Source organism: Salvelinus alpinus, chromosome 3 (assembly GCF_045679555.1).
Source record: "Salvelinus alpinus chromosome 3, SLU_Salpinus.1, whole genome shotgun sequence".
In the NCBI taxonomy this organism is placed as follows: Eukaryota; Metazoa; Chordata; class Actinopteri; order Salmoniformes; family Salmonidae; genus Salvelinus; species Salvelinus alpinus.
The window spans coordinates 23,986,560-24,007,856 of NC_092088.1; the positions used below are offsets into that span (position 1 = coordinate 23,986,560).

The following is a 21,297-nucleotide window of genomic DNA, read 5'->3' on the forward strand; positions in this document are numbered from 1 at the left end:
GCTCTGCATGGGTAACGCTGCTTCGATGGTGGCTGTTGTCGTTGTGTTGCTGGTTTGAGCCCAGGGAGGAGCGAGGAGAGGGACGGAAGCTATACTGTTACACTTGCAATACTAAAGTGCCTATAAGAACATCTAATAGTCAAAGGTTAATGAAATACAAATGGTATAGAGGGAAATAGTCCTATAATTCCTATAATAACTACAACCTAAAACTTCTTACCTGGGAATATTAAAGACTCATGTTAAAAGGAACCACCAGCTTTCATATGTTCTCATGTTCTGAGCAAGGAACTGAAACGTTAGCTTTCTTACATCATATTGCACTTTTACTTTCTTCTCCAACACTTTGTTTTTCCATTATTTAAACCAAATTGAACATGTTTCATTATTTACTTGAGGCTAAATTGATTTTATTGATGTATTATATTAAGTTAAAATAAGTGTTCATTCAGTATTGTTGTAATTGTCATTATTACAAAAAAAAAAATAATAATAGGCCGATTAATCTGTATCGGCTTTTTTGGTCCTCCAATAATCGGTATCGGCGTTGAAAAAGCATAATCGGTCGACCTCTACTCCCTATATAAAGTTATTTTAACTGGTCATTGTTATTCAATCTTATTCACCATTTTTTTATCTTTAACTCTGCATTGTTGAAAAAGGACCCGTAAGCATTTCACTGTTACTCTACACCTGTTGTTTACGAAGCATGTGACAAATAATTGTTTTTTTAAAGTTAGGCACCCACCGCCAAACAACAAGCAATTAACTTTCTGTTCACAGTCACAGCAATCAGTCAACCATAAGGTGACTAACACTGATTGCGAAGCCATGGTAAAAGTCATGATGATGATAATGAATTGTTTCCAGCAGTGCGTTGAAGTGTTTTTCTATTGACCTTGGTTGCTCCCTAGCTGGGTAACCATGGTAAACAGACTGTTTTGTTTTCAGGTAAGAAAGCAGCTAGAAGGCCAAAATAAAGATAATTGTTTAACCTGAAACAAACTGAGTTTAAGACTGAATAAGGTCGTCTTGGCTGTAGCCAAAACGTGACTAAGAAGAATTGTTTCGACAGAATTGTATATATGGTTCATATTAAGAATACAATCTGTATACAATTCTTCCGAGTCACGCATCATATCATGGCTATGTTGGCTGTGGCGCTTACTGTTTTACTGTGTCCGTCTTTCCCCACTCCACATAGAACCCCACCGCTGTAGGAGAAGCTGAGGACAACAAGAAGCACAAGTCAGGAACAGAGTGAATATCAGTCCTTAAAGCAAATGTGTGTGTGTTGTATTATACTGTATAGGCGTGTGGTTCGCTCAATGAGGACAATGGGCCAGGAACACACAGGGGAAAGTCAAATGTGAAGAGGAGTTACATAAGAGGGGAGATGTGAGGTGAAGAGGTGTGTGCGTTTATATGTGAAGGGTCACCTTAGTGAGGTCAGCAAGTGAGCATGGGTATTGTGGCCGAGCGTGTGCGTTTGTGTGTGTGAACGGTCACCTCAACGAGGACAGTGAGTGAGCGTGGGTCTTGAACATGGCCAAGCAGTTGGCCTTGAGGTAGTTCCAAACCCGCACCACACTCTGAATGCCGGTCTGGGCCGAGGCCAGCACTGTGCTGTTCCCATTGAACGTGAGAGCAGACACCTGACAGCACAGAGACAGCACACTGTGAGGTGACATTGACGCCACTTTGACAGTGACAAAATGCAGCGCTAGTGTCAAAAAAGACCACGGAACTCTCATTACCTGCTGTGGCATTTCATTCAAAACCTGTTATAGTACAACGTCTACAGCACCAGCCAGGCCAAGTATTTGAAGTGGCATGGCCTACTATGACAACAGCGGCGCTGTTTGTGAGTGTGTGTTGTGTGTGTATTCAGGATATTTCATTAAACTGTGTGTTACACCTTATCAGTGTGGCCGATGAAGAACCTCTGCTGTCCGGAGGAGATCTTCATGGAGACGATGATGGCGTGACAGGGATACACCACTGTATCCCCAGACTTAGTCCATAGAGCCTACAGGGAGAGAGGTAGTAGATTGCTATTTATAAATCGAGTAGTTTGAATCCTGGATGCTGATTGGCTGAAAGCCATGGTATATCAGACATTATAAACTGGGTGGTTCAAGCCCTGAGTGCCGATTGACTGAAAGCCGCAATATATCAGACCGTATACTACAGGCATGACAAAATGTACATTTGTACTGCTCTAATTACGTTGGTAGCCAGTTTATAATAGCAATAAAGCACCTTGAGTGTTTGTGGTATACGTCCAAAATACAGCTGTATCAAGGCACTCCGAGTTGTGCATAAGAACAGTCTTATGTGGTATATTGGCCATATACCACACCCCCTCGGGCCTTATTTCTTAAATATACAGTATTTGTGTATATGATGTATCGTTTTGTCATATATGATCTCACAGAGAGAGAGAAACTCATATCTGATATTATATTTGTAACATCTCATATACGGCAACGATGGATCATAAGTTTTCCTTTATTTATTTCACATGACGTACAGGACATTTTAACCCCCTTTTTCTATCTTGTCTCATCGCTGCAACTCCTCAACGGGCTCGGGAGAGGCGAAGGTCGAGCCATGCGTCTGCCGAAACATGAACTGCCAAACCACGCTTCTTAACACCTGCCCGCTTAACCCTGAAGCCAGCTGCACCAATGTGTCGGAGGAAACAGCATTCAACTGACGACCGAAGTCAGCCTGCAGGCACCCGGCCCGCCATAGGGAGTCGCTATAGAGCGATGAACCAAGTAAAGCCCCTCCCCGGCCAAACCCTCCCCTAACCCGGACTACGCTGGTCCAATTGTGCGCCACCCTATGGGACTCCCGGTCACGGCCGGTTGTGACACAACCTGGGATCGAACCAGAGTCTGTAGTAACGCCTCAAGCACTGCGACGCAGTGCCTTAGACCGCTGCGCCACTCGTGAGGCCCCTGTGTGAAAACACATCTCATAGCGTAAACAAACACAGTGCCACCTTGAGACTTACACATTTCATAGTGGCTCCCCCGAAACCAATGATTCTGTTGAGCCTGAGGATAGGGTCAGGATGCAGCTTCTGAGTAGACAGAAACAGGATTCACACCAATAACTGCATGGGTTCACACAATATTCTGTACAATATCATTGTACGGAAACTAACAAAGTCGTCAGGTGTTTCAAAAACTGAAGTCAATCTCTTTTTTCTTGTCTTTTCTTACCCGCTGTTGGGATTCCTTGGCTATTGGAAGAGTGACAGGTCTTGAGACTGCTGTACAAACAATCTAGAAACGCAAAGAGACGAATACGGAATCCTTCAACAATACAGAAACAAAGCAGTGTGTAGGAGCAGGGAAGCACAGGAAGTGGCTTTGTGAAAGAGGTCTGTTACATAAAGGTGGGGTGTAAATTGAGAGGCGTGTGTGTAAGTGCTAAATGGTGTGTCTCACCTCCTCTACGTCACTGTCATCTCTGTGGGTGTTGATGTCATCCTCGGTGTGGGCGTAAACATGCACGCCCCCATCGTCCGTGCACGGTATCCTGACAGCCGAGCGGTGCGACCTGGAGGTCCTCGACCCCTGACCTTTTCCCAGGTTGTCACCATGGCAATGCCAGTCGTCCTGTGATGTGTCTTGGCCGTTCAGGCCAGATGTGACCACTCCCAGCTCAGCAATACTGGACGTCTCCAGAGTGGTGCGATGCCTCGGGTGCTGGGGGAGGAAACGGCACATCAGGTTATGACAATGCGAAATACAGCCGTTTGTAAATGTACACAGAACAGTCAGTCTGACACAGACTGTATACAGAAAATGGGACGACCACAGATATAGACATATACTTAGAGCATGAAAATACCATTTCAGACACAAAGAACACACACACAAACCAACCACCCACCCACCCAGGCTATTGTCTTACTAGTTTGGGGGTGGTGATCTGCTGGATGAGTGACACTCTGTCCTGCACTGGTTTGCTGATGTTCACACTGCGAGACATCTCTCTCATGGGACTCCTCTCTGCTGGGGAACATGCTGGGGCAAGACAACAATAACGTGCTGTTACTACAGAATTTGTACTGTGCAATTAATGTTTTCATTCTACTGTAATTATACACTAAGATAGTAATCACTGCATTTGTCACAATTGCTGCTTAGGCACATGTATTCTTAACTTCATAGGAATTACTGAGGTAAATCAAACATTCATAGGCGTTATAGTGCTGTCCACTTACTAGATACAGCGCTGGGATAGCCTTTCTGAATGGAGTCAAAGGGCATCTTGGCTCCGTCTGATGGAAACCTGTTAGAATAAACAAAGTAGCAGTTTTAAACATAAGAAGCATTTGAAAGGCAAGATGACACTTCAATACCGACTGTAACTAGAAAATGTGCATAGCGTCAGCCATTGATTTGAATTGTGACAGTAGCTCGATTCACCCTGTCTATGGTAACTGGATAGCGGTTCATTAGGGCATACCGGTGCAAAACGTTTGAAAATGTTATTTAACAGACAATGAAAACAAGCAGTTATTTTTGGACAAGTCCAGGTAGTCCCTCGCTTTTTTAATTCAGTTTTCTCCCATTTGAATACCACCCTGGTAAAGCCACCCACCTGATGTAGTCATAGAGGTCATGCCAGCTGCCTCCCTTGGGCACAGGGAAGGACATCTCCCTAGGCATGGGGCCTGTGCCCAGAGATGATGCCAACCCGGCCTGCTTTGCCTCATTGAAGGACACTCCTGGAGGGAAATGAACAAAGGATAAAAAGATGAGGAATTTCTTGAAGAATATTGAAGAGATAGATTAGCCTTGGAGCCAGGATAGAACCTTGAGGGAGGCACATTGAATGAACGCAATTGATTGCATCCCCACACAGCCTGCTCAATTGCACTGTGGTTGAATTGAATAATTAATAAAAAATAAGTACTTCAAACTCAGGAGATAGCCATGAATAAGTAGGTTCAGCTGTTTTTGAAAAATTTCAAGTACCAAAAAATGCACCACAAATTCAGGAAATGGTCTGAAATAAACAGGTTGAAGGTACAGCTGTTTAACATGTTCTAAACTAAAAAAATATGCCAAACTAAGGAAATGGTCTTGTAAATAGGCTCAGCTGAAGGATTCTCTGCATTTGAACTATTTCTATAAAAATGCAGAGATAAGGCCCTGGCCTTTGAACATCCTGAAGAAAATGAGCCCTTAACCGAAATATATTTTTGTTTAACTGTGGTAGCTATACACTCACCGGACAGTTTATTAGGTACACCACCCCGTTCATGAAAATGGATCGCTCCTACAGACAGTGAGTCACGTGGTCATGGCTTGCTATATAAAGCAGGCAGACTGGCATCGAGGCATTCAGTTACTGTTCGATTTAACGTTTGAATGGGCAAAACGAGTGACCTAAGCAACTTTGAGCGCGGTATGATCGTTGGTGCCAGGTGTACCGGATCCAGTATCTCAGAAACGGCCAGCTTCCTGGGCTTTTCACGCATGACAGTGTCTAGGATTTACCGAGAATAGTGCGACAAATAAATTAAAAAACATCCAGTCAGCGGCAGTTCTGTGGGCGAAAACAGCTTGTTGATGAGAGAGGTCAAAGGAAAATGGCAAGAATTGTGCAAGCTAACAGACTGGCAACAAACACAGATAACAGCGCAACACAACAGCGGTGTGCAGAACGGCATCTCGGAACACACAACATGTCGATCCTTGTCACAGATGGTGTGGTCATCTGCTGCAAAAGCCAGAGTTCCACTCCTATCAGCTAAAAACGAGAAGAAGCGGCTCCAGTGGGCACACGATCACCAACACTAGACAATTAAGGAGTGGAAAAACATTGCCTAGAACATGACAGCGAGTTCAGCTTACTTGAGCGGCCTGCTCAGTCCCCAGACCTCAACCCAATAGGGCATATTTGGGATGAAATGGAAAGGGCTGTTCGCAGCATGAATGTACCGCCGTCCAATCTGCAACAACTGCGTGATGCCGTCACGTCAGCATGGACCAAAATCCCTGTGGAATGTTTCCGACACCTTGTAGAGTGCCTCAAAAAATTCAGGCTGTTCTAGGGGCAAAGGTGGGTCCGCCCCGGTACTAAATGGGTGTACCTAATAAGCTGGCTGGTGAGTGAATGTTTCTACACTGAATGGGGTCTTAAGTGCAGTGCTCTGTTCACAACCACGCGGGCCTTGAAAGCTCCCCGGACCTGCCAACCCTGTCCAACTTTTTAGAGTACCAGACGCATGCGGCAAATTGGAGATTCATGTGCTTAGACAAACATTATGGATCACACCTGGTTCAGTTCGGTCCTCTGAAAAGGTATTTACAAAACATAAATAAAAATGTCATACTGATAAGTACAGAACATATAAAATAAATATGTTTTGTGGAATTAGCACAGATTGTCTGTATGTTTATTCCATTACATGTACAGTATAGAAAGGAGATAATTTTATATAACGTTTTTCTTAGCACATGCCCCCAAGTTTAGTCTCTATAGTAGAGGAACGCTTGTCACCTCTCAAACAGGGCCAATCACTAGGGCCAGCTCACAAGTATTGGCTTTTTAGACACAGTTCCTAATCAACACTAAAAGTAAAATCATTTTGAAAACATTAAAACAAAAACAAATGATTGCATCGACACAGACCGCAAACTGACAACACAAAGCTTAAGTAGGCTACCGCAAAGGGAATCTGAACGCTGTTCGCTAGAAGAGTCCTCTGTTTCAGCCTACGTAGAGGTGCCTATTGTATTTCTTTGCAGCGCATACATAATTTCAGAGTTTTGAAGATGTATAAAATCTCAAATCTAGTGCAAAGGCATTTTAGAAGCATTGCCTCTATAGCAAATACCAGACACTCATTCATTCTTCATCGCGCAGTCTTCTAAAATCCCGACTCCATTTAATGCCAATATGTATATTTATTTTTGATTATACTTTTGTAATGCTTTTTGTGACGTGGATCATAATTACAGTTACAGTCTATCAGGTTGCGTGATGCTCGTAATGTTACGTGGAAAATACAACTAATGGGACGCAGGATTGTGCAACCAGTTATTTTTCGAACTTTCATTTAATTTCTTTCACTAGCAAATGGAGTGAACTGCTGGTACTTTACAGGCCGACTACACCGCCCGCGTCGCGTGCGCAAGTGTTGTAAAAGAAATGTAGAAATCTATATTATTCAATTATTGCACCCACACTGCTCGCACATGCCAACGAGCGTCTGCGTTGCCAAACGCTAACACGGAACCCAAACCGGCTGCGCGCGTGCGCCATCGTGCATAAATGTATTTTGTCCCCCCACACCAAACGCGCTCACGACACGCAGGTTAAAATATCAAAACAAACTCTGAACCAATTACATTAATTTGGGGACAGGCAAAAAAGCATTAAACCTTCATAGCAATTTAGCTAGCACTTGCTAGCTAATTTGTTCTATTTAGCTAGCTTGCTGTTGCTAGCTAATTTGTCCTGGGATATAAACATTGTTATTTTACCTGAAATGCACAAGGTCCTCTACTCCGATAATTAATCCACACATAAAACGGTCAACCGAATCGTTTCTAGTCATCTCTTGTCCTTCTAGGCTTTTTCTTCTCTTGACTTTATATTGCGATTGGCAACTTTCATAAATTACGTGCATTACCGCCACCGACCTATTTTGTCTTTCAGTCACCCACATGGGTAAAACCAATGAGGAGATGGCACGCGACGCGAGCGGTGTAGTTAGCCTGTAAAATAGAAGTCAGTTCTATTTGTGACGCAGATCGCGCTGCAAGTGCTGCCTCTCCCATCTCAGGGAACATTCTTCCTCAATGACAAAAGCTGACACATTACTACTAATAAAAAAGGTAACTAATAGCTAGTTCTGTGGAAACAAAAACATTGAGCCAGGAATTCTCTCTCAGATTGCTCACCAGAATGCAGTTTCATTTTGTGCACATACACAGTGATTGGTAAACCTGACATGAAGCATCTAATACTATACTACATTATAATCCTATTATAAAATCCTGTAATAGCTTTGGGTCTCAGTCTCACCAGGGTCGAGCACCAGGTCACTGGTGAACATGTTCTTCACGGACATGTTGGCACACAGTTTGACTGTCTTCAGGTGGCTGTGGCGGCGGTTGAGGTAGACAGAGAGAACGTACTGCAGGTCCATCATCAGACAGGTCCAACGCACCGTAGAGGGGGCGGGACCCACCAGTCCTGGCCAATAGAAGAACTTGGTCATGATCAAGGAACACCACAGTACAATTGTAATTAGCTGGTTTAGCCATGTTCAGTGAAGACATCACAGAAGGCAAAACTCGACAAATCTGTTTCAAATTACCAGCTTTTAGCTGTTACAATTCAACCAGTTTTGCTTGAACATGATTGTTGTTGGACATGTGTCACTATGTTCAGTGAAGACGTATGTTTTTACCGTGTCTGGCTGTTTTTGCAGTGCTCTCGTACACCGAGCCCTTGGCCGCTCCACACAGGAAGGGGAACTGCAGCCAGGTGGCTGTGGACTTGAACTCCTTAAACAGGTTGGAGAAGGAGACACGGATCACCTGGCCCTCCTACAAAAAACAGCAGAGGAAACAGGGAGGTCAAATATAGTACCTGTAATTCTTATGGTGGGGTTGTACTGGAAATTGGTAAAAATGTGAATACTTATGTACAGTTTAGTTCGTTTGAGGTAAAATGGACTCTAAACAACGTGATGAAACTTTGCTAGTTTCTTGATTCGGCAAGGAGCAACAAAGTCTTGGGTTGCAGAAGTAACAACCCCCATAATGTAGCAGCAGCACACATAGAAATATAATTAATAGATGAATTCTGATTCTATGGCAGCACATGCAATCAGGAGCGAAGGAGAAAATGTGTGTCTAAAAATATGTTTTTATTTTTGCTATTCAAACTGTTACGGAGACCGCGTCATTAGTCTGGCCAATTAGTCATCCAAAATTCCAGGACCGTCACAACCCTGCATCTTTGCAACCATGATGAGAGTGATAAGTGATCCACTAAACCCCTAGGCAAATCTAATGACAGAATGATATAGTGTCCAACTTTCAAGCATGGCTTTGGGTGCCCTTGGGTAGAAGAAATCAACCTTGTCAAAATGAGGTACTAGGTCTTGTGTATTGGGGTTCTGCCGCAGAGCATCATAGGGGTTTGTATGTGTTAAGATGAGCAAGTTCAAATAAATGGTTGAACTCATTCCTGGTCTCCCGTCTCATTATTATAAAGATTTGGTTTTGAAACTCACGAGACATAACAAAAGACTGCCGACGAGTGAGTCTGAACATACAGAAACTATTCTGTCTGGAAGAAGTCCGTTTCAACAAGTTTAAATTGTTATTTTCCCCGTGGTACAGTCTAGGCTAATGTTAGCACAGTGTATTGCTAGCAGAGGCAAGTGCAGTTGAACTAGCTAAGAGAGAGAGAGTAAGCATCGTCATGGACGGACGGAGCAGGGGGGAAAAAATGAATTTTAAAGGGAGGAATATTCAGTGAGTAAAGGAAAATAGATGAAGATGAACTTTGAAATTAAAAAAACTGCTACATTAGCAAACTTGAGGATGAAACGTTAGTGAGTGAGATGAATGACGATCCCGTGACAGAGGAAAATATTGCTGTGGCAGAACAGAATGTTGCCATGGTTGAAGTGAGTGATAATCAGAAAAAAGCCTTTTGAGAAACATTTTTTGTTGTTGAAATTGTTGGAAACACTGGACAGTTTGATGAAAGCATTGAGCAGTGGAGCTCATATACAGAACGGTTTGACTATTTTGTTCTTGCAAATTACAATGATGAGGACAAAATTGTGGTTACATTTTTTTGTGTTATGGGGCCAGGGACATTTGGTTTGCTATGCAGCCTGCTACAGCCAGACAGGCCAGATATTGTGGAAATACTGAAAGGACACTTTTCACCAAAACCACTAGTTGTTGCTGAAAGGTTTAGGTTCCACCAAATAAATCAGGAAGAGAGAGATTCAGTGACAATGTTTGCTGCTGCATTAAATAAACTAAATCAGAGCACCGTGAGTTGAATGATGTTCTAAATGACACTACTAGAGACAGAGTGAAACTACTATAAGAACATTTTGAAGATAAGTACACAACGCAGAGGATGAGAGGACTAGGATTAACAATCAATAGGAGTTGGTTTTCAATTCAACATCTGTTTAGAATCTGTGGAATGTCACTCCTGAACTCAGAGCTGTGTGTGCTACGGTCTGTACATTGAGTCGGGAGCAGGACACTTATATGGCCACTGGCCAGTTGTCCTGCAAGGACTTCTGATTGGTCAACCTTAAGCTAGGGTGAGGGGTTATAAATGGAATCCTGTTCCTTTGTTCGGTGGAGAAAAGCTGAGGAGAGGGGAGATTGAACATCTACCTCCCAGCATAACATCTTGATTTGTCCTTCTCAAATAAACCTATTTTTCAGCCGCTGATTTGCTTTGGAGTTTGTGTTATTGAAGAATAACATCAATTGCTAACACTACACAAGAGACTATTGACTTAAAGTAACCTGACCGTGGCAAGGGCCATTGAAGTCAGTGTGTCCATGGACCTAGATGATAGAGGCTCTGCAGTTGTGTACTTTTCCTGATGAACTCAACTGAGAATCAGAGACAGGGAAATCAAGGCACATGCTTCCGCTGTGGCAAAGCGGGACATCAGGGGGGGGAGTTTGTTATAAAGACGTGCTGATGTAAGGACTACAATTGCCGAGCCTGTGAGAAAAAGGGCACCATCGAGCTCAGAGAAAACGTCAAAGACTGAAAACAAACAGATATTCCAACAAAAGAAAAATAGATGTTCACGCTGTTGAGCAGGAGAACATTGAGGTGAGAGACTCAGACAAGGAAGTCACACTGAAAATCCTGACTGTTGCTGGGGGGGGGGGGTGCATGGCTACTATGTCTCTCTCTTACTAGATGGGCAGCCAGTACATATGGAGATTGACACAGGGGCAGCTGTATCTCGTGTCAGACACAAACCAACGTTTTTGAAAGCACAACGCTTAACTTATACTATCAAACCAAAAATCGAGGCTGACTTCGAAGCTCTAGTTAAGAACACAGTACTGGAGCTGGTCAGCGTGAGTGAATGGGCTACACAACAAACACTACGAGAGATAGGCGGGCACCTCAACGCTTGGACTTATAGAATAGACTCTCCCAACAGTTCATGTAGGAGGAGTTGCGTACTGGGGTTGTGCCGCAGAGCATAATGGGGGTTTGTATGTGTTAAGATGAGCACGTTCAGATAAATGGTTGAACAAATTTATGTCTCATCATGATTTAATTGTTATAAAGACGTGGTTATGAAACCCACGAGACAAGGAACCCAGATAGAGTCAGAGACAAGGTAGATGCGACAAAACGTATAATGGTGGCAAGAAACCATACGGGCAATCCCAGGGGGAAGGTCACCCTGACAAAAAAAGTGAATTATTCCAAAATGAAACCATGCTCATACAGTAATTATCCTTAAGGTATATATACTGACCAAAAATATAAACGCAACATGTAAAGTATTGGTCCCATGTTTCATGAGCTGAAATTAAAGATGTCCCCCAGAGCTGTTGCCAGATACTTTCATGTTAATTTCTCTACCATAAACCACTTCTAACGTTGTTTTAGAGAATTTGGCAGTACGTCCAACCGGCCTCACAACGCAGACCACATGTAACCAAGCAAGCCCAGGACCTCCACATCAGACTTCTTCACCTGTGGGATCATCTGAGACCAGCCACCCAGACTGCTGATGAAACAGAGTATTTCTGTCTGTAATAAAGCCTGTTTGTGGGGGAAAACTCATTCTAATTTGATGGGCTGGCTCCCCAATGGGTGGACCTATGCCCTCCCAGGCCCACCCATGGCTGTGACCCTGCCCAGTCATGTGAATTCCATTGATTAGGGCCTAATGAATTTATTTAAATTGACTGATTTCCTTACATGAACTGTAACTTAGTAAAATCGTTGAAATTGTTGCATTTATATTTTTGTTCAGTATATTTGGAAGTGCAGACATTATTTAGGTACTATTCCATCTGCTGACATTTTATAAAAGTTCCAGGATGACAACAAATGTGTTACGATAGATGTTTATAAAGAAATCTTTAAGATTTGAATGTCAATGGGTGTAATATCCATAACGGTTGTATTTCCACTCTAAAGTAATAATGGAAATTACATCCTTTTCAAATGTTTCCTTTTTTCTGTGTTCAACCAAGCCTTTCCTTCAAAATGCCTATTCATGTTGACCTAAGAGACTTACAAACTCAAGACTTCTGCTAATATGTTCAGTCTCCCCAAAATCTTGCCCATTTCATGTTACAACCATAATGCCTCTTTTTGTTTTATTTGGCCAACACGCCAATATTTGGGTATACACTATATTCCAAGGGGACCTATAGACACACACATCAGAAGCTTCATTTACATTTTGTTTGTCCATTCTGTGAGACATTCAAGTTGTGATTTTGCCTGCAAATGTAACATCCATAAAGATGGAATCAACAATACCAGTCATGATTATGTCTGGTAACTTATCAAGGAGAGTTCCATGGTTGAATATCTGAACAGCACACGAATTCATAAAAGGTCTCGGAATAGTAGTACTGATCTAGGATCAGGTCCCCTACTAATCTTATTCATTATGATCTAGAGAAAACTGATTTTAGACCAGCACTCCCACTCAGAGGCTTTATGAATATGGGCCCTGGCTAAATGCAAGGATATTAGAATAACATAATCCCCTAAAACCCTAGACAAGACAATAACAGAGCTGAACGTGAGACTCGAGGTGCTAAAACCTAGACTGTATTATAGAGACACTAAAACAACTAGCCTAATGAACTACTGTAGGCTTAAAACTTAGAGAGATTTATATTACTCGTTCAATAATTTTATGGATAAATCTAAGAAGCTTAGAAGGCTTATTTTCCCAATTAAGATCTCAACTAAATGCCATAATCCCCAATGAACGGTGGCAAAATAACCTTGGGTTTTAAATCCATAGGAATTACAGCACTTCCAAAATGAAAGGTTGGGTATAAAACACATGAAGCAGCCAATTCTAGCAAGTAGATCAATACCACAAGGAACAAGTGGTGTTCTACTGAGAATCAGTTCCAGAGGCATGCTACTATACTGAACAAAAATATAAACGCAACATGTAAAGTGTTGGGCCCATGTTTCATGAGCTGAAATAAAAGATTTCAGAAATTCTCCATATGCACAAAACGCATCTCTCTAAAATGTTGTGCACAAATTTGTTTACATCCCTGTTAGTCAGCATTTTTCCTCTGCCAAGATAATCCATCCACCTGTCAGGTGTGGCATATCAAGAAGCTGATTAAACAGCATGATCATTACACAGGTGCACCTTGGACTGGGGACAATAAAAGGCCACTCTAAAATTTGCAGTTTTGTCACACAACACAATGCCACAGCTGTCTCAAGTTGAGGGAGTTTGCAATTGGCATGCTGACTGCACGAATATTCACCAGAGCTGTTGTCAGAGAATTGAATGCTACTTTCTCTACCATAAGCCGCATCCAATGTCATTTTAGAGAATTTGGCAGTATGTCCAACCGGCCTCACAACCACAGACCATGTGTAACCACGCCAGCCCAGTGGGTGGTCCTATGCCTTCCCAGGCCCACCCATGGCTGCACCCCTTCCCAGTCATGTGAAATCCATAGATTAGGGCCTAATGAATTTATTTCAACTTACTGATTTCCTTATATGAACTGTAACTCAGTAAAATCGTTGAAATTGTTGCATGTTATGTTTTTATTTTTGTTCAGTATAAAAACAGGTATTGAGTGTCGTGGAAGTGGGAGAGAGAAGAGACAGACTGTTCTGAATAGTAATGTTATTTGACCTTTAACACGGCAAATTCCTTAGAATTATGAGGCATATATTTCTTTTATCAGTGCTATGCCAATCCATCATACTATCAAAATACTATGCCCTTGTTGAATAATAACATGCCTCACAACACAGAGATCCTATAAAAATCAGTTTTATAAAGTATGTAATTACATGCCTGATAATGCCATTGTGTTCCTTCCTATTCTCGAAAACCCAACCCTAGGCAACACAGTGACTAGGGTCTGGTTTGATGGACTCTTTTGGCATTGAGGAACTACGTCACTTCCTAGGTACGCTTGAATAAAATACTAAATATTTGCTAGCAAGATGGAGATCACAGAGGTTTTTTTGCAAGAGGTTAGTTTGTATTAACTAGATTAACTAAAACCACTGCAAATGTTTGCCTCGTGATTTGTTGGTTGAGTATTTTTTACGCTTATTGACAAAGGCAGTGACATAGATCCTCTATCATTGAAACCAGACCCTAGTTCCTTCAATTGGAATGACAACCACAATGGAGTGTGCCAACACAGAAAATAATGGCACACCCAAGCTGTACATAACAATGCTGAATTCAACCCAAGAAAGGGCCGGGGTTGAAAACCATGTCCCCAGTCAGTACCTCAGCAGCGATGTCCAAATGCACTACAAAGTGTTTGGCAGGGCTGGGTCTGAAGAGCAGGTAGAGGTAGCGTCCTGTCAGCCCCAGGGACTGAGTGCTGGTCTTGGGCAGAAGGATGTAATTGCTGGCTGGAATGGACCCCCGGATCCGAAACACTGAACACATCAGTGTTTTGTCCTGTCAAAATGTCATAATGAAAAGTCACAATTAAAAGCAAACTGAAGACCTGGGGTGAATCTCAAAAGTAGTTTCTGATTCCTCACTTCCATCTGACATGAGCAGGGGCTTTGGATGAGAAGGTCTAAAGGGGGTCAACCTCAGAGCTTCTCCTCACTTCTCTGATATTTTGAGGAGGGGAGAGAGTGGGCACAAGGTATTGTGTACTTTTGACATGATTGCCACCCCAGGTTGCCTCCTCTCTCCAATGCAGGGTTGATTAATAACAGTGATTTGATAAGGTATAAGAGTAGAATGTTGCCTACCATATAGGTTGTCACATCTCCCTCTCTTGAGGTCTTCTTCCATTCCTCAACTCTCATGTGTTTGAAGATGTTGACATAGGGGTGTTGCCACACTGTCAGGCACAATAAACATTGAATGGCACTAGTTTTAAATACTGTAAATGCATTTAACGTTAGCTAGTTGGAATAGTTGTCATAATTCATTACTCTGTATTTTAACAACTAGCAGTGAAATACGTTCGCTGGTAACCTGCAGTGACATGCAAATAAACCCTTTACCTCTCGACGTCATTGTAGCAATATGTCAGGGAGTCCTTTCAAGTTACTTAGCTAACGTTAGCTAGTAAGTGAATTCACCTGTTGATATCTGGCAAAATATGTACTATACTGCTGTACGGTGGCTTTTTGCTGTGCTATCAACTCGACCTTTGGTAACAACGGTATAATCAACATTTAACGTGCTTTACGAAAGAAGTACATATCTTGTCTCACTCCATATTTTACTTTAAATTTGTGCAAGCAAGGTTTTTTATGTTCTTCGCCATGTAAACAACAGATTTTGGCATGGCAATCTGTACTCTCCCGCTACAATCGCCGCTGTTTCCAACGGTAATACGTAGTCACGTCTTTACGTCCCACGGTGCCTCTGGGAGCGGTAGTTCAGGACCATAGAGAGCAAAAGTAATGGCGTTTTTTTGTAGGCATTAACGCCACCATGGCTCGTTGTGCAAATTAATGTGGTTTTGTGGTAAACACAGGTTTATGAGATCTTATACGTTTTGCTCTATGTGATAATCTTCATCAGCTAACATCCCATTTTGGTAATTTCTAAGCATTTATGCAATCAAAACAAGCACACAAATGCTTCATAATTCATAAAGGTAATGTTAACTGACTGATATATCATAGAACAAAACATACACTATATATACAAAAGTATGTGGTCACCCCTTCAAATTAGTGGATTTGTCTATGTCAGCCACACCCGTTGCTGACAGGTGTATAAAATCGAGCACGCATCCACAAAATCGCCATTGACAAACATTGGCGGCTGTAGAATGCCCTTACTGATGAGCTGAGTGACTTTCAACGTGGCACCGTCATAGGCTGCCACCTTTCCAACAAGTCAGTTCTTAAAATTTCTACCCTGATTGAACTGCCCCTGTCAACTGTAAGTGAAGTGCAAATGTCTAGGTAGCGCCGAGTGCTGAAGTGCGTAGTGCTTAAAAATGGTCTGTCCTCAGTTGCAACACTCACTACTGAGTTCCAAACTGCCCCTGGAAGCAACGTCAGCACAAGAACTGTTCGTCGGAAGCTTCATGAAATGGGTTTCCATGGCCTAGTAGCCACACAAAAACCTAAGATCACCATGCGCAATGCCAAGTGTCGACTGGAGTGGTGTAAAGCTCACCGCCATTGGACTCTGGAGCAGTGGAAACGCATTCTCTGGATTGATGAATCACGCTTCACCATCTGGCAGTCCGATGGACGTTTGGCGGATGCCAGGAGAACGATACCTGCCCAAATGCATAGTGCCAACTGTAAAGTTTGGCGGAGGAGGAATAATGGTCTGTGGCTGTTTTTCATAGTTTGGGCTAGGCCCCTTAGTTCCAGTGAAGGGAAATCTTAAGTCCACAGCATACAATGACATTCTAGACAATTCTGTGCTTCCAAATTTGTGGCAACAGTTTTGGGAAGGCCCTTTCCTCTTTCAGCATGACAATTCCTACATGCATAAAGCAAGGTCCATACAGAAATGGTTTGTTGACATAGTGTGGAAGAACTTGACTGGCCTGCGCAGAGCCCGGACCTCAACCCCATTGAACACCTTTGGGATGAATTGGAATGCTGACTGAGAGCCAGGCCTAATTGCCCGAAGTCAGTGCCCGACCTCACTAATGCTCTTGTGGCTGAATGGAAGCAAGTCCCTGCAGCAATGTTCCAACATCTAGTGGAAAGTCTTCCCAGAAGAGTGGAGGGGGGACCAACTCCATATTAATGCCCATGATTTTGGAATGAGATGTTCGACAAGCAGGTGTCCACATACTTTTGGTCATGTAGTGTATAAGATCTCCTAAACCTGTGTCTATCCCAAAACCCCATTCTTTCCCCATTAATTTCCCCCATAGGAATGGTTGAGCCAGAGAGTATGAGGCGAAACAAGAGGTTTTACTCTGCCCAAAATCTGTCCACAGAAATAAGCCCATGAAGTGAGGATTTTTTATATGGAGGTCAATGAGATAAGAGTATCAAATTTGGTCAACAATAAAAAAAGTATTGCTAATTTGCTAACTGGGCTTATTTGACCAAATAGAAGTTTGGTTAGGTTAGGAATGCACTGATATAGGTGGACTCAAGTGGCATTTCGGCAACTTAGAGAAAATAACTTGATATTGGAGTTGTGTCTGTTGTCATAGAGAGACTCATTATGGATAAAAACCCATTTTAGCATGGACATTGCCATTGAGGGCTTCCACCATTTTAAAGTAGTCAACTGGGTGGGGATTCCTATGAGTTGGGAGCAATCAGCCAATGAAGAAGAAAATGTACTACTTTAAAACAGCGATAGCCTCAATGGCGATGCCTATGCTATCACAGGCGCTATAATGGCACAGATACAAAGATGAGTCCTTTATCTATTTCTATGGCCTGTTATTAACGCGCGTTTCTGCTCTCTCATTGGAAAGAATGGTCCTACCTGATCTCACCTCTTCCCGCCTGCCTTCCATCTTTGAGGACATATATTTCCATTGTTAGAGCGGTCACTCGACTATCTTGTCAATAAAATAGACAATCTTTGGCTGAACAACCAGAGGTAACTAATTTCCGGTTTTTAGAACTACAAGCTGTTGAGCTTTATTGGTCAGGATAGGTCATGGGCGCATTAATCTGCCCAGGCGTTGCTGACACATGACAGATCTTAAAATGCCTGGATAGGTATTTTACGTTTCAGTAAACCACATCGTTTGTTCTATCAATCTGTCAGTCGATGAAACAGTGCAACCATTGGTTGATGCATGCAGCATCTGAGCAGGGGAGCCCGACCCATGTCTTGAGTTGGATAAGGATAATTTAAATCATAAATTCCACGCTAAACATGATATGGTAAAAGGTCATGTTAAATTGCGTAAAGTGACTGATGCATTCAGGGTTCACATACGCATCACTGACATAAACGTGTTTGAGTTATCCACCCTATGGCCTCCAGAAAGACAACAGCATGAAAAAGTATGATTTTTTATGTCATATTTCTCTTTATCTATTGACATTTCAAAAGTTAATAGAGCTTCCCTCATCTCGAATACAAAATGACTACTTGAGACACAATCGCTAGTGAAAGTCTACACACCCCTTGCACAGTCTTCACATTTGGTGCCTTAAAATGAAATCTAAAAAGGAAATAAATGTGTGTTTTTTTTGCCCCCTAACGATCTACACAACCTACTCCGCATTTTCAAAGCGAGAGAAAAAATATAGAACAATTTCCAAATTAATCAAAAATGAAGATGTTTTGATTGTGTATGTCTTCACACCCCAGAGTTAATACTTGGTGGAAGCAGCCTTTGGCAGCCATTACAGCTGTGAACAATTTTGAATAACATTCTACCAACTTTTATTTTCAACTATTGTGGTGGCAGCATCATGTTATGGGTATGCTTGTCACCGGCAGAGACTGGGGTGTTTTGTTAGGATCAAAATAAATATGAAAGGAGTAAAGCCCAGCTAAAAAGTTAGAGGAAAACCCACCTTAGTCTTCTGAAAACCTAACCCTGGGATAGTTTTATTTTTCAATTACACAAATGTTAATGCCAAACATACCAGAATGGCTTTCCAAGAGGTGCTGAGTGGTCCTGCGTGGTCCAGGCCAGAAGGTTTATATATTGCTGTCCATCAATTAACCTTAATTTACTGAGCTTGAGCAATTTTGACAAAAACAATGTACACTGAGTATACAAAACATTAAGAACACCTGCTCTTCCCATGACATAGACTGACCAGGTGAATCCAGCTGCAGCTATGATCCCTTATTGATGTCACTTGTTAAATCCACGTCAGTGTAGATGAAGGAGAGGAGACAGGTTAAAGAAGGATTTTTAAGCCTTGAGACAATTGAGACATGGATTGTGTATGTGTGTCATTCAGAGGGTGAATGGGCAAGACAAAATATTTACAGTAAGTGCCTTTGAACATGGTATGGTAGTAGGTGCCAGGCGCACCGTTTTGTGTCAAAAACTGCAACGCTGCTGGGTTTTTCATGCTCAACAGTTTCCCGTGTGTATCAAGAATGGTCTACCAGCCAAAGGACATCCAGCCGACTTGACATAACTGTGGGAAGCATTGGAGCAAACATGGGCCAGCATCCCTGTGAAACGTTTTTGACACCTTGTAGAGTCCATGCCCCGACAAATTGAGGCTGTTCTGATGGAAAAAGGGGGGGGTGCAACTCAATATTAGGAAGGTGTTCCTAATGTTTGGTAAACTCAGTGTATGTTGCCCTAAGAGTTGTGCAAATGTAACAGTCTTTGCTTCCGTCCCTCTCCTTGCGCCAACCTAGGCTCATACCAGGGATCCTCTGAACCCATCAACACCTGTCTCCCATGAAGCATAGTTAACTATCGCTACACAAAAGCCACGGCCCTTGCAGAGCAAGTGAAACAACTACTTCAAAGTCTCAGAGCAAGTGATGTCACAGATTGAAATGCTACTGTCTAGCTAGCCATTTGACACCGGTTACATCTTATTTAAAATGATTCCCAGCTGTAATGGCTGCCAAAATACTTCCACAAAGTATTAACTCTGGGGTGTGAACACAAATGCAATTTAGACATGTTCTTTTTTCTTGTGGAACATTTTCCATAATTTTCTTTAACTTTGAAAATGTGGAGTAGGTTATGTAGATCGGCAGGATTTGTATTTATTTAATCCCTTTTTAGATGTAATTTTAAGGCATGGGGGTATTTGGATGTGTAGACTTTCACTAGGCACTGTACCACTCATCATTTGGAAATACATTAAAATACTGTACATCAACAGAGTGACACACAAATAATATCTTACTTACAGGCCCAGTGCAGTCAAATTTAAGTTTCCCTGTGTTTTGTATCATATTGTACAACAGCTGATGAAACTAACACTGTAAAAGTGTGAAAAATGTGATCAGTGTAACTTTCTGGTAGTTGACCATTGAAAATACAATTTACACAGGACCTTCTAGTCTGCAGGTTTTGCATGGGCGGAGTTGTCTTGCATGGTGACATCCCCAGGCAGTATAAGTTGATAGACCAATAACAAAAAAAGTGTTAAACCTCTCTGCCAACAGCTAGTTTTCAAGTTACATTAGGCACCCCCAATTAGACCCCTCACTCAGACCACTCCTAGACAGACCTCTGAAACTTCTGGCTTGCGAAACAATTATTTTTGTCATTTTTTTTAAATTTTAATTTAAAACTATTACACTACGGTACTTAATTGTTACCCAGAAATGATTCGATATTAAGATAAAAATGGCTGCATTTGGGCCTTTAATCTGAATAAATATTTACAACATGTGGAGGTAACTCTACTGGGTCATTTAAGTGAATGAGGAATGACACCTGCATAGATGGACTAGACCCTGTGGTCTCATTATGAGTTAGGTGTGTGCAGTCTGTACTCTTGTCCAGGGTTGCCGTTGTGGTACGACAATGCAGTTGAGCGAGAGACTCAGGTGTTATGGAGGTGTTCCGAGCATGCTGTCTTGAACTTTGAGTCTGTGGAGATGGAGGACTATCAGGCTGGACTCCTGTTGGTGGTGTAGAAGCTCCATTGTTCTCTGGAACTGTGGCGATGGAGAATGGTTCTACTCTTGTCTCGGTTAGTCACTGTCCACAGCACACCACCTCCATCTCCATCCTCCAGCTTCGCAGTTTCTTCGCAAGCTCTGTCTTCACCTGCAACCAACAGAGGAAAACACATTCTTCCCTCCCTTCAACTGAAATGTGTGAGTTTGTCCTTGCTGGTCACTGATGCACGGCCTACTATTCTTCATACAATTCTACTCCCTCAGTAAATGACAGCCTGTCTTTTTGCAAAACCAATTTTTAATCAAAGGATGTTGGATTGATGCATTTTTCCTACTCAGGAAGGGCGATTACAGAGCAAAAGAGGACATCTGCAACTATACTGTACATGAGAATGGAAGAAGCTACCTGCGCCCGGATCCACGAGGGGGCTAAAGGGGGCTTTGGCGCAAAAAAATGATCTGTATCTCCGTTGCGCTGTGTCAGCACAATGGGCAGGGAACGCCGTGGTGTGAGTAGGGCGGCTATG

At 42.4% G+C, this 21,297-nt stretch overlaps 2 protein-coding genes across 3 annotated transcripts in view; both read right to left on the minus strand.

The window, feature by feature from the left end:
* wdr90 (WD repeat domain 90) overlaps positions 1 to 15,601 on the minus strand; it is a 52,837-nt gene extending 37,236 nt beyond the window's left edge. The window contains exons 1-14 of one of the 2 annotated variants that reach the window (XM_071392201.1): positions 15,268 to 15,599; positions 15,010 to 15,101; positions 14,528 to 14,704; positions 8,450 to 8,588; positions 8,062 to 8,232; positions 4,624 to 4,750; positions 4,244 to 4,311; positions 3,931 to 4,043; positions 3,462 to 3,722; positions 3,234 to 3,296; positions 3,023 to 3,091; positions 1,919 to 2,029; positions 1,510 to 1,655; positions 1,169 to 1,226 (exon numbers count right to left, since the gene is read on the minus strand). In XM_071392201.1, coding sequence (XP_071248302.1) covers positions 1,169 to 1,226; positions 1,510 to 1,655; positions 1,919 to 2,029; positions 3,023 to 3,091; positions 3,234 to 3,296; positions 3,462 to 3,722; positions 3,931 to 4,043; positions 4,244 to 4,311; positions 4,624 to 4,750; positions 8,062 to 8,232; positions 8,450 to 8,588; positions 14,528 to 14,704; positions 15,010 to 15,101; positions 15,268 to 15,280 — 1,608 coding nt within the window. In that variant the 5' untranslated portion in view covers positions 15,281 to 15,599. Of the gene's footprint in view, positions 1 to 1,168; positions 1,227 to 1,509; positions 1,656 to 1,918; positions 2,030 to 3,022; positions 3,092 to 3,233; positions 3,297 to 3,461; positions 3,723 to 3,930; positions 4,044 to 4,243; positions 4,312 to 4,623; positions 4,751 to 8,061; positions 8,233 to 8,449; positions 8,589 to 14,527; positions 14,705 to 15,009; positions 15,102 to 15,267 lie in introns of both variants that reach the window. The other variant, XM_071392202.1, reaches the window with a different exon arrangement.
* A 4,891-nt stretch (positions 15,602 to 20,492) lies between these two features.
* LOC139570375 (glucagon receptor-like) overlaps positions 20,493 to 21,297 on the minus strand; it is a 31,241-nt gene continuing 30,436 nt past the window's right edge. The window contains exon 14 of the mRNA XM_071392206.1: positions 20,493 to 20,918. Within this exon, the coding sequence (XP_071248307.1) occupies positions 20,847 to 20,918 (72 nt within the window). The 3' untranslated portion in view covers positions 20,493 to 20,846. The remainder of the gene's footprint in view (positions 20,919 to 21,297) is intronic.